A 19,980-nucleotide genomic window follows, 5' to 3' on the forward strand; every position below is an offset into this window, starting at 1 on the left:
TACTGATTATTTGGAATCACGTATTTTCTACATTTAGTGATTTTCTTGAAAATCAAGGAAAATAAGTTTTTTGCAAGATTGCGATATAGCAAATAATTTTAACAAACATTTTTGCCTCTTTTTTTGCAACAGTAGGTAGCTATTACAGCTTTAAAAGCTCAAACTAACAGGCTTCAAATCTGTTTTCAGTTTTAAAGATCTAAATAATTCTGTCTTCCTTCTGTAGGTAGTTTCCAAATGCAACAAATTCCATCATGTAAAGAGGATATAGAACAGTTTATGGAGATCAAAGCAGACATCAACTATAATGGTATATTTACGGTTAAAGGCGCTACATTACATCGGAAAATAATCCGCAGAGAGATGGCGGATAGGGTTACACCAATAGAAACAGATTCACGAAATAAGGTAACAATAGTCTTAACATTTTGTTTTATTGACATAGGATGTGAAAGAGAAATATCTCTAGTTTAGAGTGTATGATTCTGCAATAGAAAAAATTACATGAATAACTATTTCATTTTAATATTTATGATTTTGCAAGAGTAAATAGTATATATTTTTACCTTTACTTTATTCATTTCTGATACACAAATTTATATCAGAATCACCAGTGTCTTAAACGAGCAATAACATTTTAAGGACAAGAATGCTGTATTTTTATATGAAACAGTTATTTTAGAAGCACAACAACGATATTTTTTAAAAAAAACAATAAAGTTTATCTCAATGTCGAAATATACCAAAAATTTTACTTCAAGTACATTTTAGGACTACGTGACCCACCTCAAATTTGACAGGAGTCCACCCCATAGTGGAATCTTTTTTCCCTCAAATTTATTGCAGGGAACGTATTTGGCCTCTCCTAGAATTATTGCCTTTCATCACTTTTATATTTAAATTTTAGTTGTACAGTACTTAAGAGCCTTACTAAAAATAATGCAAAATTTACCATTTTTCTTTTGCTTGTTTATTCATAAGTGAAAGGAGATAATGAAATGCAACTTACCACAATCATAGATAATGTTGTTCTACAACAGAAAATATGAACCTAAAGAATTTTCAGTGTTGCCAACCACAGAAATTACAGTGTTGCCAGAATAACAATTTCCCTAAAATCTAAGTTAAGGCAGCGACTAGAGGAACGATCTCAACTGCACTTAATTACGTATTGTGTTGTTTTGGTTTGCTGTGTACTACTTTTTAAATAGCAGTATTATTTAGTTTTAATAACTGTATGTTAAAACTATTTTGTTTATTACAAACTAAATACAACTATTATTTAAAAAGTAGTTCACAGGAAACCAAAACAACATGATACGTAATCAAATGCAGTTGAGTTCGTTCCTCTAGTCGCTGCCTTAACTTAGATTTCAGGGAAATTGTTATTCTGGCAACACTGTAATTTCTATAGATGGCAACACTGAAAATTCTTTAGATTCATTTTTTCTGTTGTAGTACAACATTACCTATGATTGTGGTAAGTTGCATTTTATTATGTCCTTTCACTTATGAAAAACAAGCAAAAGAAAAATTGTAAATTTTGTGTTATTTTTAGTAAGGCAGTCTCTTAAGTTGTGCGCAATACACTTAAATTCTGACAATATTAGACATTTATGGAATGTTTGCTATTCATATTTTAAGTTCAGCAGGTGTGCATATACGGACCACTCAAATGTTGACAATTTTTTTAACCTTATGTCCAGTTATTACTGATGCGATTCTATTCCGTGTATTTCTTCCAAGCATCACTAGTTTCTGTACTGACGGTAATAAGGGATAGTCACTGTTAAAATAACAATTGAATTAGCCTTAATTTAAGCAACATGTAAATAATTGAAGCCACAGAAGTTTCCCTGAAAGACAATTTTTCTAAGAAAGGATAAATTCTTGCTATAGTGTGGTAGTTTGCATTTACTGTTTACATATATTTAGAGTTTCTGAAAACAATGTTTTCATAATGGTTTTCAAAATTTGAGATAATATATTGTAACCGCTTTCCGGATCTGCTCCTGCTGTCCCACCAATGACTACTTTCAGGAGATCCGAACTTACTTGGTTAAGACATTAAAGAACATTTCCAAAAACGATCACAGAACTTTTCCCGGATCGCTCTCAGGTCTCGACAGTGAGATGAGCATAAAGCACCGAGAAGTTCGGACGTCTCGTGTCGAAATCCTCATCACATCCAGATGATCGGCTAGACCGCGACACACAAAAATATCATTCACATATGCAACGAAATCACATTAAATAAAATAATACTATGCTTATTTATTAAATGCACTATGTGTAAAAAATATATATATATATAGAAGAAAAATAATTACAGCACTAAACACTGATTTGGATGTAGACACTTAAGTACTTCCACAAACATAAAATTAAACTTCACATTTTACGATGTTATAACCCTTTAAAATTATATCACGTAAAATTAAATATATGAACGAAATATTATATTTGGGGGTTTACCACAAACACTTTTCTCACACCGGTAAATAATGCACATGGGGGTTAACACTGAAAGTAATCCCACGATGTAAGTTCCTTGCGGCTACGCTGAGAATTCACTAAAAATCTAAGATGACGTATCCATTGAATGAATGTATACCAACACGATATCAAACTCGAAAAGTTACTGAGAACCGATCACTGGTTCGAACTGGGTCAGAGGACCCGGGACTTTACTAAATTGGAGCTAGCCGCTGTGCAAGTCTTTGAGCGGCTACTTAGCTTGTGCCCCTTTGCTTAATTCCATAGCGAATTCAACGAATATGTTGGCTGTATCGACACACGGAGATAACTCCAAGAGTTGAACTGCTCCAGGTACGAGCCGGGTTGACCAACTGGTCAATGGTTGCAGTTCATTTTAAAATGTGATCAGGTTAAACCTCCTGTATGGATATGCAAATTAAATGTTGAAAGAATCTGCGTTAATTCACAGTTCATTAGCCACAATGTAGAAGAAAACGACGATAACTCGATCGTTAGAACTTCTACATAAAACTGTCTGAACAATAATAATAGGCGACAGTCTGGTTAGGTCGCATCTGTCATGCTAAGTATTACCGTAACTGATTGAAGAAAACACTTAATTTAGTTCCAAATAACTAAATAATGTAGTGTTTGTATATTAGTGAGTAAGGAAGAAACACTGAAGTATCCAAGTAATAGAAATACGATTTTCATATATATAGTTCACAAAATGAATGTGATCTTTGTTACTCACTAAAGTCTTCTTACCGCAAAACAACGTTTCTCATATATGAATTGGTGAACAGTGAAAGTCTCTATTGTTCTAATTCGTGGGAAAGAAATCGGTTACTAGCAGCTCCCATCGAAGAAAGAAATTATTTGCGTCGCAAAAATAAAGTATAAATCGAAGAAGGGTTTCTGTCTTTCCAAAATATACGAGTATCCACGAAAATTACTTATATAACCTGGTAACAGTTATAATGTACTCGCATATACTCCTTCGTAGGATTATGATATTCTGAAACGCTAAAAATGCTGACACTTGTACACTTCTATTCATGTACTTTTATAACGCTTCTTTATATTTAGAATGTACTACGCTTCTTACGTGTTTCAATATGCTTCTGATATGCTGAAAACACTAAAAGCCCAAGCACCAACACAAGCGATTTCTGTAAACAAGATGTAATTTTCAATGTTTTCTGGGTCAGGGAATTCAGAAATAAAGTGCATTTCTTATACGAAGCTACAGAAATCTAAATATTCAAGATGGCGGATCAAATATGCTAATATGGCGGTCTAATATGGCGGATCAAATATGCTTATTGTAAATGTAAAGCAAGGTGTCATTTTCTGTTTTTAGGGTCGAGAATTAAAAATGAAGTTTATTCAGTGTTAAAATTTAACTTACATTTTCCAACTATTTCTTAACTACTTCTTTTTAATGAATAATTTTATGATAGTCCGTAACAGTAAAGCAAAGTTGTAATTTGTAACTTGAATATTATTCTATTCTATCAAATCAGGCATATTTTTAACATGTCCTGAACAGTAACTAATTAATCCCCGATCACTAAATCATCTTCACTATCATTCATCCTTTTTTATTTTCCCAAAGTAAGCGGATTACAACAATTATCTCCTGAGTGAACGCTGTGACAAAGAACGCTACATGAAACTTTTCTGGACCTACAGTTGCATCTCATTGTAGAGCAGGGTTTATTTGACCGATAGGAACACTTCGTCATGTCGAAAATGTCATGGGGAGCTATAGCCGTGCCTTTTGGAATGGTAGTGGAAATCGGCTGCTTGTCTTCTTCGTTTTTAAGATATCCAAAACAAGGTTGAAATCTGGCAAAGTCGCATCATTTGCTGACAGCCACAAACTTACTTGAAAGTGAGCCTGTTTAACATTTAGTTCAAAACTTTCAGTTGTTGGCGGAATAGATAAGGCAGGAGCATGATACTGTGCCTGGCTAGTTTCTTCTTGCCCACAGAACTATTCCACTTTTTGTTATGTCAAGAGATACAAGTCCATTACACGCAGTGGCAAACTTCGTAACTTCTTTTATTACGTCTGTTACATCGATGTGACATAATTTCTGAAGTTTATAACCATCATTGAGACATTTTAGAACTTTCTCTATGCCATAATAGCTAGCAACAGTGTCACATCCCGAAAGAGCGTGGAATGCAGTACACTTAAAATGATATTCTTGTATTTTCAACTGTAGCCTTTGCTTCTCTTAATGACACTGTAGATTTGATTTAACATAGAGAATTTGTAGTAGTAATAGAGGATAAGGACAAATACATCTGTGTCATCACAAATAACATCGACTGTTTTATTACCTCTTTCTGTCACTTCTACAATCAGCTTTTGCATCCTTATGATATGTGCCTCTTCGTGAAAGGTTTGTAAATCGATTCGGTTTACGATAATACCACATTTTATTTTTATGGATGATGGATCCTGGTTGGTAGTGATGAGTGTTTCCTAGGCACAACCTTGCCGCTTTGTCGGCAACATATCTGCTTAAAAGTTGAATCAACTACTTCTTATTGTCACTATTCGTTAAGACTACCTTCTATGCAGGAAATGATGTTTCCTCTGTCAAAATAAATCCTACAGACTGCCTCCTTTGAGCAGCCCTCGCGGATGATTTAATACTGTATTCGTACTATCTGTCGAAAATTAAGTTGACGTCTGCTTCTAGCAAATGTGCAATGATTTTATCACACATGTTTTGCAAGAAATATCTAACAGTTCCTCTCGCTGGCCAGTTCACTATCCACAGATATGCACAACCATCAATAGCAATAAGTGAAGGTTTGCTACAAACACTTTCTGACATGGGTATGGCCATGTTGGTCTTTAACATAGATTTGCCTTTAGCTTTCTGAAGACGGCCATCATCTGTGAACATCGATGGAGGTATTACTTCAAGTTCATATTTTAACACGTCGAGCATGTTTATTTCTTTGTGTATCTGAAGGGCTACTACCCTAGAATGTAGTAATGTGTCTATTGCAACAGAAGTTTTAGGTCCGGTACTTTTCTTCTCTTCATTGATTTTGATAAGGCCTCTATGAGGAGATGCATAAAATCCATCTGGTAAACTTTGCTCAAATTTGGAGACCACAGATTTTCCTTTTTCGGAAGTATTGGCTACATTTGCCTCGTGGGATGCTATTTTCCGGATACAATTCATTTACCAATCCTTCATGGTGATCTGCTAGGCTTAAAGAACTTCTTCGCTAATTTTCTCCTTTCAGATTCACGAATAATCCTTCCTTTGCTCGTTTCTTTGTGATACAGCATCTCTTTCGGTCTGGCATTGTTCCTCAGATTGCATAGGTCGTTCTGTAGTTGGCTTGTTGTATACATACTCAAAGTCCATTGTTTCACAGCAGCGTATTTCATTGTTAAGCTTCTTGAAGAAGTTCCTCTTTCACCATGCGCATATCTCATAAAAGCTTTTTCAATCATCATGTCTGACCATATACCATTCCACAAGCCACTAGTATGCCTCGTAACATGTTCTTCACTCAAGAAGTGTTCAAGCCATTCTTTCCATAAACCTAAGATATGTTAGAGCATATCGCAGGTAGTTCCAGTGACAAGCAGCGGCAAAGTAAGGCAACATTTCAGATACACACCAAATGTGTAGACACCAATCTGCTTCCTAGAACTTCTTAGTGGCTAAGTGGTTAGGGTACGCATCTTTGGCGCAAGAGACCCGGGTTCAATTCCTGGCGGCAGCTCATGTGGTTCGGATTCTACGTTAATAAGTAGGTCCACGTCTCTTGTAGCCTTGCTGCTGAACGGAACGTTAAACTCAAAATCAGCTCAACCAATCTGATTCCCTTTCTGCCCTTACAAATCATCAATAAAACGGGCTTAATAAGGCAGTAAACCCACCAGCGAGTAATACGACTTTACTCAGTCTTCTTCTCGAAATTTGTCATCATACTTTCGAAATTTGTTACTTGAGCATCATCCATTACTGGACGTAAAATGTTTCATTAAGAAGCCGTAAAGCTTATATGTTTGGAGGAATTTTTTTCCCGTTTAACATCTGCTTACCCTGCCAAATGCACAGTTCAGAATTTCTGTTAATCCACTCCCATCCATTAGTATTCCCACACAACCAATAAATGACATCGATTTGTGCATGCCTCCAACACGAGGTACGAAATCAGAGAAAACTTTAGGACTATTCTACATAATATAAATCACAATTTTGTATATTGATTGATCTGTTGTAAATATTACAAAAGGCTGAGCACACTCTTTTGTCATTTTTCTAACTTCCAAAATGGATGAAGTACAATGTCGTGATCTGTAAGTGGCAAATCAAGTAATAACATACATTATTTGTGTAGGACTCACCATCGGACGACCACACTCCCGTGCCATGTTCATGTTGAAGCTGTTTGATTCTAAAATATTTTTTACACCACTAATAGATTTTAAAAATGTAAAATCTCTTTAACGAGCATTCTGAATTGATATCACAGTTTCAGCAAGTATTTTCAGTGATAGCATGGAACGTACAGAGGAATTTGTCGGCATGGGCACTTTCTTCGGTCCTTTGTATCTTGAAATTGGAACACTTGGCTCTAGTAATGTAATCACTTCATGTTTTGGTATTAATGGAATAGAAAGTCTGTTCCTGTGGTTCAAAGATTTTACTTGATGTGTATCTTGTAAGAATCACTCCCCTAGCATGAGTGTGTTGTAGTCCATTCTCAGAACAAATTGATGCATCAAAGTTGTCTGCAACACCTTCTACTAAACCATTTCCATTTACGACACCCCTGAAAATATAGTTCCCACGACAACCTTTGGCAACTGATGCCAGGAAACGTTTGTATTCGTTATAGCTCGTTGTTATTCCGAAGTGGCTTAGCTCTTCAATAATTGATTTCTTTTGTACAAAATTGGAAAAGGCAAGTTGTAATTGCGTAGCTGCATTGCTCAAACATTTGCAACCATGCTTCGAATTGTATCTGCCACTGGCTCTGGTATCTTAAGTTCTTTCATAAGCTCCAGAAGTGTTTTTCTGCATTCACCTTTTACGCTGTCCAAGCTGATTCTGATATATTTAGATTTGTCAGATGTAACTGTTTCTTTACGTATTACTGCTGCAAGTGAGCGTACATGGTTTGATATAGATTCCTCCATATAAGCGCTAAGTAGTTTTATTCTGTAGAGTTTTCTGAATAAAGTAACATTTGTAATTCCTGGAGACGATAAAACTAAAATTTCAGCTCCGAAGTGACGTTCTAATTGTTGTATGGAAGTACTTCGAGTTTGTGCTTCCCCACCCAGACACTGATACATATTAAAACGTTCAACAATGCTCCATGTTTCATGACTGTTATTAACCATTTGTGCTGTTATCTGCAACAAAGCCAAATCCTCCTGCTGTGTTTCAGCAGTCTCAGTACTACTTTTTCATGACAACATTACGGGATTCATGAAGAGTTTGTAACAGCTTCGATGATACCTTGCATCTGTAGGATGCAGATCACTGGTGGCTCCAAGTATCCTCCCTTGAACTTCCTCACCCCACTTGTCCTTACGTCAGGTTCATACCTTTAAAATGCGATCTTTTATTGTTTCTCCTTGAACGTCAACTATGCGTACTAGAGAATCAAGATTACAGCAATTGGGGTGTTTGGAGTCCCGTGTGTAATATTTCTCGCCACAGAAGATGCAGTAAACTTGAAAATGAAATTTTGTGGTTTCTGAGCGAAGATATCGTTTCTACCTTTTTTTCTACATTGCCTTCAACTGTAGGGTTATGCTTATTTGACATACAATTAATACGTGTTTCGAAGTGTAAGTTGAGACACATGAGCGATGGCAATACAGAACTGAATTAGGGTTCTCAGTGAAACTTAGTTCAGACATATGAAAAATATCTTGTCTGTGCTTACTTGCTACTATTATTGATCGAATTGTCTGAAACCTATCGAGAGAAGTTCAATTCTATCATATTTAAAGAAACATTCCTGTTGACTACGAGGCTCCATTATACTCTGCAGCAGACCAAGTTTCTCATATCCGAAATGATAATTATAAAAGCAAGAACTTAGTAACTCTATACTAGTGCCTGTTGCACGTTGTCTATCCAAAAAGGGACATGAGTGAAAATTTGAAGCCTACGGCCCCATTACATATACGTAGTATAATAACACAGACACACACTTATAATATATAACTATTACATCAAAATCAACAACATAAACTTTAAAATGTATTTGCCCGAAGACAAAAAATAACTAAAATAAATAATAGCAATAGCAATAATCAGGTTCATATTACACTGAAAATAAAAAGAATAGTACATAGAAGTTTCTTCCCGCCATCTGGGTAATTCTTATTCATACGTATTTATTTCATGATAAACGGTATCTTTGCTGTTTATACTTAAAAGTATCATATAGTTATGCATATGACATGCCATAATATAATATGTTATTAGACTAAATAATATATATAATATGGAGATATGTAATCATAATATCGTTATTGTTCTTTATTAATAACATTTCTTCATTCCTCGATCCTGAAAACAGAAAATGACATCTTATTTATGGAAATTGCTTTATATTCAAATATGCATATTTGATCTGTCATATTGGACACCATCTTGTATATTTAGATCTCTGTAGGTTCATTTAAGAAATGAACTTCATTTTTGAATTCCTCGACCCAGAAAACATAGAAAATAACAGCTTGTTTACAGAAATAGATTTACATTTACAATATGTATATTTGATCCGCCATATTGGACGCCACCTTGAATATTTAATTTTGTCCAATGGGAACAACGTGGCATCAAGTGGTTTGGAAATCGACACATACTAAACTATAAAATTCAATCATAAAACCTTTGCCATACCACAAACAAAGGTTACCCGTATTTTTCCCGTTTGGTACCCGGACTTAGCTGTATTAAAACGTCATTTAAGAACAAATCATGAACATTTAAAATACAAACCCTTGGAGGTTATAGAAATTCTACTAAACTTTGAAATGTGAGTGGTAAAGTTCTTTTAAAAAAATACAGATAATTTCAAACATTTTAATGCGTTTGAAGCGACGTAACTTTAAAACAACAATGAAATAATTTGTACTCACGAACCTAAATGAATTTTACAAAAAAAAAAAAAAAAAAAAAAGCTAAGAACAAACTCGAAATAGAAATGTAAGAATTTCAAAGACGAGGATGTGGGTGGATGTTATGCGCTATAGATTTTTTGGAATTATGAATTAATAAATATGGTCCAGTGAATGATGGTTATTTTTATATACGTAGAACTTCCAAACGAGACTAAGGAAAGAAGAATATGCTGTAATGTTAAGATAGAGAGGTTTCTTTAAAAAAAGTTATAAAGATAATAAGAATAATCATCATTATTAAATTAGAGTTTTATGGAAACCTGTTAGAAATCAAATAACTAAAAATGGTCATAAGGCATTTTTATGTGAAAGAAGTTTAACAAAGCATTTTAAGTCAGAATAGTTATTAAAAGAGCATGAAAATTATCGTGGATTATATTCAGCTGCGGAAGTAAAATTACCAAATGAATGGAGTAAAATACTTGAATTTATTAACCACAAACACACTTTACGAATTCCATTCACAGTAATGGCAGATTTCGAATCAAAATTAATACATCCCAGCCTGATTCAGAAAGATTTTATTGAAAGACCTATCACGCGCATAAGCCCAACAGTTTTACTTATTACGTTAGAAGTACTTCAGATTCTTATGAAAGTGAATATATAATGTATTAGTGTATTTGTAAAGAAATTAAAAGAAGAAGCAAAATTGCAAATATTTATGATACATATTAACCTATAAACTCTTTTACAAAAGAAGAAAATATACATTTGAATCTACTGAAAATTCCCATTTATGTGAAAGAACATATGAATAAATTCCCCGTTTATTAGAAAAGAAGATAGAGAATTTAAATATCTTAATTAGTTATTTAGAAAAAAAATGACGAAGGATTAGATCGTTTAGAAGAGTTTTATATAAAAAAAGATATTAAGATAGATGTTGTAAATGAATTATTAATAGAAATAAAGCAAAATAAAAGCGTAAAATATTTACTTGATAAATGTGAGGAAAAATTTGAAAAATTCAATAAAGCATAGAATCATTAACTCTTTAAGTTTTACGTCCCACAGTTATGCCGGCTAGGCTAAAGGAGACGGTGATTATGAGAAATGAATGAAGTGGTGAAATGAAAAAGGTGGGAAGAAACGAGAGAACACCGAGAAACTTCACACACACGGTGTTTGTCCACCACAAAGTTCACTTGGGGTGATCTGGGATCGAACCAAGGACCATACACCAGAAACGCTGTACCACTGCGCCATCGAGGCCCCTAGAATCGTGTAAAATAAAAGTTGCTAATCATGATCATTTAAGGCAAATTAGAGGAACAGCTCATTTTTATTGGAACTTAAAATATGCAAACCCAATGTTTATTCTATTATTTATTTATAACTTATCTGGATATGATACACATCTATTTATAAAAGAAAGCTTAGGAAGTGGAACATGAAAAGAAAAAAAAATAGATATAATACCAAACCCACAAGAAAAGTACATTACATTTTCAAGAATAATAAGATATAAAAGAAATAAAGAACAAACGATTCAATTAAAATTAATCGACTCATTTAGATTTTTATCAAAGGGTTTAGTAGAAATAGTGAGTTATTTAAAACCAGAACAGTTTAGAGAAACGCTAAAATTATTTATTAAAAACATGATTGATCTTGTAGAGAGAAAAGATATAGGAAGTCGATCGAAAATATATATGAATTAAATCCTAGATATTATTTATCTAACAACCACCAGATACAGCTCAGAGGCCATTTTATACTGGATATCTAACAACAACAACAACAATGGGAAAGGATTTGAGAAGGTATCGGCCAGGGCCTGTTTTTAGTAGGTTTTAGTAGGCCTGTAGTACCATCCCGGCATTTGCCTGGTAGGACTGAGGGAAACCCTGGAAAACCCCAGTCAGGATGGTTGCCAGCGGGAATCGAACCCACGACCTCCCGAATGCTCTAAACGCTATTAGCATTTAATCAATCAGCATGGTTGGAGAAATATATCTTTAAATACAGAAATTCGATCACGAGCATGGCAAATAATGCTGTATTTGGAAAAACCTATGAAAATATAAGAAAGAATTGATAGAATACTATCAAATGGAAAAATTAATTGCCAAACATACATTTAAAGATAGAACAATATATTTAGGAAATCTACCAGCTATTCATATGTATAAAACTAGACTATCTATGTTGGAATGTCTTTCTAGATATATCTAAAACCTGTTTGTATGATTTCTGTTACAGTGATTTAAAGAAAAAAAAATGGAAATAAAGTGAAATTATTAATGAGTGATACTGATTCTGTTATAGTAATATAGAAACAAAAGGTGCATGAGGATATGAAAGATACGTACATTTGATTATACATATCTATATCTATCTATCTATTTGATAACTTTAGACGTTTTCATATAATTCCATATGACAGTAATATATTCTGCTATGATAAAAAAACATAGAACCAGAAATACACCTGAACTGGAAAAATAATAATTAATCATTTTACTTAATAATTCCTTATTTATTCACCGAATAATAAACGACAACAAGCTCACAGACAAATTAATTTACACGCTTTTCTTCTACATTATAAAAACGGCTACTAACGAAATATGCTAACACTTTCCATCCACTACAACATTCTCCTCCTCTTTTTTTTTTTTTTTTATTCAGGCGTATATCTATCTGGACATCTGCGCTGCCGCTCGGAGCGACGTAATGACGTTCCATCCTCCTTTTTTTCTGATAATAATGGTGAACCAAGATTATTGGGCAAGGTTTCAGTTTCCAAATACCACCAAAAATCATCAGGAGACCTATTTACCGCCGTTGGTATTTTTACATTTTCACTTGTCCGGTTATTCACTGGTAAGTCGTTACGAGACTCTTTAATGTTCTCTGATTTCTGTCTTCGCCTACGTAAGTGGTGTACATGTACCTTTCTACACTTGTTTTCTACCCACACTTCATACAAAGAGTTACCTATACATCGAATAACTCTTCCTGGTACAAATTTTGGGAAGTGACAGGGGTTATTTAAGACCCATACTAATTGACCTTTACTGTATTGGCTCTGGTTGAAAACACCATTGTCTTTGCTAGTATCCTGGTCATCTTTGCCTTTCCTACAGTCTTGATACGTGATATTATACCGGGTACGTGGTTCATAACGGAAGAGTAAACCAGCTGGTGAATTATGCAACTTTTCCGATCGTGTGAACCTAAGTCCATATACTATGTCTTCCAAGATCCTTAACAACTGTGAAGAGGAACACACAGAAAGTCCCTTTTCCATTAACTTCTTTTTCATCAAACCCTTTACGGTTTGCACCGTTCTTTCCGCTAGACCATTACTCTGGGGATGCCACGGAGGAGAATTCAGTATCTTCACTCCCCTTTTTAGCCAATAGTCCTTGAAGTCCTTACCACAGAAGGGCGGACCATTATCCGTTACCATGACTTGAGGCCAACCAAATTTATTGAAACAAGTGTTCAACTTTGTAATTGTTTCTGAAGTATTAGTAGAGTTCATTTGCCATACTTCTATCCATTTTGACATCGAATCTATTAACAAAAGAAATTTTCTTCCAGCCAACTCGAAGAAATCTAGATGGATTCGTTGCCAAGGATGTATTGAGTCTCTCCATGATATATATTTCTGTTGTGGTGCTTTATTGTGTAGAGCCTGACATGAAGTACATGTTTGAACTACGAGATCTATGTCTTGATCCAACGAAGGCCACCAATAATGTGACCTTGCCTCAGCCTTCATGTTTTGTGCACCTAAATGTCCTTCATGTAATATTTGTAATATCATAGATCTTAAAGACGCCGGTATTATCAATTTATGACCCCAAAAGAGACACTGTTGTTGCACATATAACTCATGACGTCGACGATAATAAGCTTTTAATTCCTTCACATTACCTGTTGATGGCAATCTTGAAGGCCAACCATGAAGCAACCAGTTCTTTATCAGATTAATCGTAGAATCCAGAGTCGTTTCCTTGCAAATCGTGGCCAACAAGGGTGGATCAACTGTGATATTAGTAACAAAACTTTGAGATATTTCCCAATCTCCCACTTCTTCTGACAATGGCAACCGAGACAAACAATCTGCTACTTCCACATGTTTGGAATAATTTATCACATAGTCATAATTAAGTAAGAGTAATGCCCACCTTTGTAAGCGGGGTGAAGCTAAAGTTGGTATGCATGTTTTTTCTCCAAAAATCAATTTTGCTGGTAGCGAATCCGTTTGAATCTCAAAAGGTCTACCAAATAGATATTTATGGAACTTTTTAACAGCGAATATTATTGCTAGGGTCTCCTTTTCAAATTGACTGTAATTTTTCTCAGCATCAGTTAAGGTTGCTGATGCGCAAGCTACAGTATGCAGTTTTCCTTGTCTCCTGTTACAAAGTTGAGCTCCAACTCCGTACGCACTACTATCAGTGATGAGAACGACTTCAGCTGATTTGTCAAAAGGTTGGTTCCATTTTGCTTTCCTTAGCATGTCTTTTGATAATTGGAATTCTTTATCATGCACCTTTGTCCAAACCCATCTCTATTTCTTTTTTAATAATTCAAATAAGTGAGGCAGTTTTAAAGAAAAATTTGGCAGATGCTTGTGAAAGAAGTTTAACATACCTAAATACGCTTTTAATTGAGACACGTCTTTTGGTGTTTCAAGTTTTAAAATTGCCTCTTGATGTTTCACCATCGGAAAAATACCTCTTGGAGAAATCGTATGTCCTAGATATTCAATCTCAGGTTGTAAAAATTGACATTTATCCAAACGTACTTTAACGTGATACTCTTGTAAACGTTTTAGCACATTATTAGTGCGTTCAAAACACTCTTCTCTATCATGCCCAGCTATTAAAATGTCATCTAGAAATGCAAATACACCCGGAAAATCTTTTAAAATTTGCTCTATTACCCTCTGAAATATATGGGGACTGCACGTCAATCCAAATGGTAACCGTTGTGGCTGAAAAAGTCCCCAAGGTGTATTAACTGTAAGAAAAGGTTTAGATCGATCATCAACCAATATTTGTTGATACGCCATCCGTAAATCAATTACCGTAAAAGCGGTCATTCCCAGCAAATTGTTAAAAATATCTTCTGGTTTAGGAAGTGGATAAACCATCTTTTCTAATACCTTATTTAACGTCACCTTATAGTCTATACATAATCTAAATTCTCCATTCTTTTTCTTCACCACTACCATTGGAGTAGCCCAATCCGAATACGATACAGGTTTCCAGATTCCTTGTTTGACTAAAACTTCGACATCCTTCTTCACTTGGTCAGCAATAGTATACGGTAATTGGTAATATTTTCTAAATATCGGAATGGCATCCGGCCTAACTGGAATCTGACACTTGAATCCTGCAATTGGCTGACTAACAGAATCCGAGAATACGTCAGAAAATTTCTGCCTTAATGTACTACTAATATCATTCAACGTTGTATAATTCATATTAAGAACCGTATTGTCTACCGGCTTTTGAAACAGTTCTCTCCAATTTTTAAACATGACATCAATCCATGGCCTCCCCATAATAGGATGACTTAACTTATCTGTGACAATCACCATAATCATCTTCCGAGCAAATGTATCTTTCTGCACTAATACGGTGATTTGGCCTTGCACCATTAAAGATGAGCCTTCCGCTGCCTTTAAATGAATATCTGAAATTTCTAATTGAAGATCGCTAAAATATTTGTAATATATGCTAATTGGCACTACTGTGGCAGCAGCTCCTGTGTCAACCTCAAATTTCAACGGAATGTTGTTGCAAAATAATTGTATCCAACATATATTACTTCTATTTACCATTTGTTGTTTCTCTACCAAACTACTTAAAAAAAGTGAATTAGACTGTTTTCCACTTTGGTTCGATTTCACCATGCATCGTCGCCAATTGATAACTTTAGACGTTTTCATATAATTCCATATGACAGTAATATATTCTGCTATGATAAAAAAACATAGAACCAGAAATACACCTGAACTGGAAAAATAATAATTAATCATTTTACTTAATAATTCCTTATTTATTCACCGAATAATAAACGACAACAAGCTCACAGACAAATTAATTTACACGCTTTTCTTCTACATTATAAAAACGGCTACTAACGAAATATGCTAACACTTTCCATCCACTACACTATTTATCTATCTATCTATATCTATATCTATATCTATCTATATATCTATATATCTATATATCTATCTATCTATCTATCTATCTATCTATCTATCTATCTATCTATATATATATATATATATATATATATATATATATATATATATATATTTATATTTATATATTTATATACAGTATATATAAAATACGACTTTCTGATCGTAGAATAGGAATCACAGTAAGCATTAATTAGCTGAACTATTCTGTAATCGGATACTGTAAGGATAGATGCTTCGTCGTACAAACATTTAATTTTTACCACTACTTTTCCGGTTACTTCAGAAAATCTTACGTTCTTGTTATTTGTCTCAATATATAACTCGAACCTCTCTTCAAAACAACATAGTAAAACACATTCCTGTGTTAATAGTTTGCCCTGAAGAAAATCTCTCGGGTGACTTAATAGGAGATATTAGCAATACTCATTTAACTTGACAGAAACTAAACATAGTAACAGATGGTGACCAAGGTAACCACAATTTTGTACACGGCATTTATGTATACTTTGACTTCAATTTTCCTCACACAATACCTCATAGCTTACATGTGGATAATACCGAGAAATAAGAATGTTTATAACTAAATGTAAACTACAGTGTGTCCGTAAAGTTGCGCAACGAAAAGTTTGATTGCGTATATCTTTTGAACCAAGAACGATAAAGATCTGAGAGTTGAAACAAATGTAAGCATGTTTTATGTAGATATTTTCGAAATCATGACCAATGTTGGAATTTGTAACATTTTTATGTAGTGACGAAAGAAAGTACCGAAAGTGTTAAAAAAAAGTACAAAATGAAGAAAATGAATATTTAGTTGCAGAAAAGTGATTTCCTGCTGGTGAATCCCTGTGTATATGTGCAGTGTGCATCAACATTTATCTATTGGTGTGAAAATGTGCCGAAGTTGATGCAGTGTTGCCATGCAAATAGGCTATTTATTGCAAGTCCGTAAAATGAGTGTTTTTTGGCAGAAATGCAACCCCTGGCAACACTACTTAAAGTCTTAAAATTGTCTTAATGAGTGTCTTAAAATTTCTGCAACAGCTATATTTTAGACTAATTAAGAATAAAGCAATGAGAATTTGCACATAATTGATAACCTGAGTTTTTATTCCAAAATTTGCGATAAAGAAAAATACTCACCTGTCAACTGGCAAAAAAACTCAGGTTATCTATTATGTGCAAATTCTCATTGCTTATCATTAATTAACCTAAAACACACCTGTTGCAGTAATTTTGCGACAACAGTGTTGTCAGGGGCCGCGTTTCTGTAAAAAAAAAAAAACCTATTTTACAAACTTGCATTAAATAGTCTTTTTGCATGGCAACACTGCATCAACTTTGTCACATTTTCGCACCAATGGATAAATGTTGATACATATTGCATATATACACAGGGATTCACCCGCAGGAAATCAGTTTTCTTCAACTGAATATTGATTTTCTTCATTTTGTACATTTTTTAATTTTACACATTTGGTGGTTTCTTTCTTCACTACATAAAAACGTTACAAATTCCAACATTGGTCATGATTTCGAAAATATCTACATAGAACACGCTTACATGTGTTTCAGGTCTCATGTCCTTATAGTTCTTGGTTCAAAAGATATACACAATCAAACTTTAGGTTGCGCGACTTTACGGATACACTGTACAATTTGTACTAAATACCAACATTGATGTCTTCAGCTGTACTATCAGATAATAGTTTACATCCACAAACCTACAAAATATACAATTCAGAAAGCTATGACACACAAACATAACCATTGTAATTCAACTAGTTCTCCCTCGTTTTTTTTTTTTTTTTTTATGTAAATGCATGACTTTTGCATAACACAAAAAACTTTTGGCTCTAGATTTTCCTTGAATTTTCTCTTTGATTTTCTCTCATGGAAATGCAAATCTGGAAAGACGATTTTCAATCAATGCTAAATGTGTAACAGATAATTAGTAAGAGAAGACTTGTTCTGGTGACCTTGAGAAACTATCCACAAGGAAATTCTTGATTCATTATGTATACGGATTGCTCGTACTCGTTTTGTAGAAGCAACAAATAATGACGAGAGGAGGAGGAAAATAAGGAAACTGGAAACAAGAGAATAAAGATCATTTAGAACGAGCGTGAAGGAAAAGACTAAAATAATGGAAGAGTTACACAATATTGTTGTGTATTTTGAACCAAGCTCAGATATTTCATTATACGAATATTTTTTTCATTTTATCGGAAGTAACTGTACAATAGGTAGCATTATTCTCCTTGTAGGTGATATGAATTTGCCTGAAATAACTGGTACAAAGCTTGATTTTCTACAGTCAACGAGTAAATCCCAAAGTCTTTATCATTTTATGTTATATCATGACATGGAATCACTCAATAATGTTACAAATAGTTTAGGGAGAACATTAGATCTAGTAATAAGTAATATTTCCAATGTAACAGTAATAAGAGAACCACACCCATTAATTAAAGAAGATAATTTCCACCCATCTCTTTGTATAAGCTTTCCGCATGTTAAATCATCTAGAATAAAAAACAAGAGAAACATATTTGGTTTCAATTTTAAGAAAGGAAATTATGATAATCTTTATAATGAGTTAGCGAGAATAGATTGGCAATATCTAAACGAATATACGGATCCAAATAAAGGAGTAGAAGAATTCTATAAAGTAATTTACAACATATTTGGGAAGTGCATTCCCATGAAAAGACCGACCAAAAAAGCTACCCTTGCTGGTTTAATAACAGTATAATACAAAAAATAAGATTTAAATGGCAACATCGCATGAAATGGCTTAAGGGGATGGGAACGACTAATCACCAATATCATTATAACGAGTGCTGCAGACTACGTAGGGAAGTGAAACGTGAAATAGCAATAGCACATAATGATTTTATCTTTAATGCTGAAAATAATATAATCGAACACCCACAACATTTCTGGACCTACATTAAAAGTAAATCCCGACATCTTTCTTCTGAGTCTATGACCTATGATGGACGAAGTCTGACTAAAAATTATGAAATTGCGGAAGCTTCTGCTTAACACTTCAAGTCCATTTACAATAAATCCCCCTCCTCAACTAAAAGTAGTATTGACTCACATGAGAAAAAATACAGGGTTTTCATAAAGTCTGGACGGATTTAATTCGCTTATAATTTACATAAAAATGCTCATATTGAAATGAAATAAAGTGCAAACGGTAGCGGAAGGATTAAATTTTTACCTGTAATCTGCACCAGCTCAGTTCATTCACCGCCACACCTCCAACTGGGCGCCATTTACGTCCACACATTCGTGTAGGCGGCGCTGGAATCCACTCACAGCGTTCCGCCGTGTTTGATCCGAAATGCCAGCCACAGACGCCCTGATTTTGTCCTTTAAGTTCTCCAAACCACTTAGCTTCTTTGCATAAACTTCCGTTTTCACATAACCCCAAAGCCAGAAGTCGCACGGGGTAAGGTCGGGTGATCTCGGCGGCCAAGCGGCCACCGCGGCCAATCCATCGGTTAGGGAATTTCTCGTCAAGGAACTGTCACCTTGATTGCATAGTGAGGGGGTACCCCGTCCTGTTGGAACACGATGTCGTGATGGATTCCACGTGCCTCCAGTTCCGGAATGAGGTATTTCTGCAACATATCCTGGTACGAATCTCCATTCACGGTCTCCTGTTCAAAAAAGAACGGTCCAATCAGATGATCATAGGACACAGCGCACCAAACGTTCACTTTAGGGCTATCTCTCTCATGTGTCTCAAGTTTCTTTGGGTTTTCCGTGCCCCAAACGCGACAGTTGTGTCGGTTAACCTTCCCGGAGACATGGAAGGTTGCCTCCTCTGAGAACATGTTGGCTGAAAGGAGAACGTCGCCATGTTCCAACTGCTTGAGCATGGCGTCACAGAAGTTGAACCGGATGTCCAAATCTTCATCATGCAGATTCTGGACTATCTTGATTTTGTAACCTTTGGCCTTGATCGTCTTCTTGGCTATCTTAAACACGGTTGTCTGTGGAATTCCGAGTTCCATGGACCGTCTAGGAATCGACTTCTGTGGGCTGTTGATGATGTTTTCCCTTACCCTGCTCACTGTTGCAGGCGATGTTGGCGGCCTCCCACTTCGAGGACGGT

At 34.8% G+C, this 19,980-nt stretch overlaps 1 protein-coding gene across 1 annotated transcript in view; it reads left to right on the top strand.

Annotated features, from left to right (window-relative positions):
* LOC145680968 (heat shock 70 kDa protein 4L-like) overlaps window positions 1-19,980 on the top strand; it is an 873,295-nt gene that overhangs the window by 298,172 nt on the left and 555,143 nt on the right. The window contains exon 9 of the mRNA XM_081752186.1: window positions 227-408. Within this exon, the coding sequence (XP_081608312.1) occupies window positions 227-408 (182 nt within the window). The remainder of the gene's footprint in view (window positions 1-226; window positions 409-19,980) is intronic.

This window comes from Thermobia domestica, chromosome 3 (assembly GCF_964235325.1).
Source record: "Thermobia domestica chromosome 3, izTheDome1.hap1.1, whole genome shotgun sequence".
Classification (NCBI taxonomy): Eukaryota; Metazoa; Arthropoda; class Insecta; order Zygentoma; family Lepismatidae; genus Thermobia; species Thermobia domestica.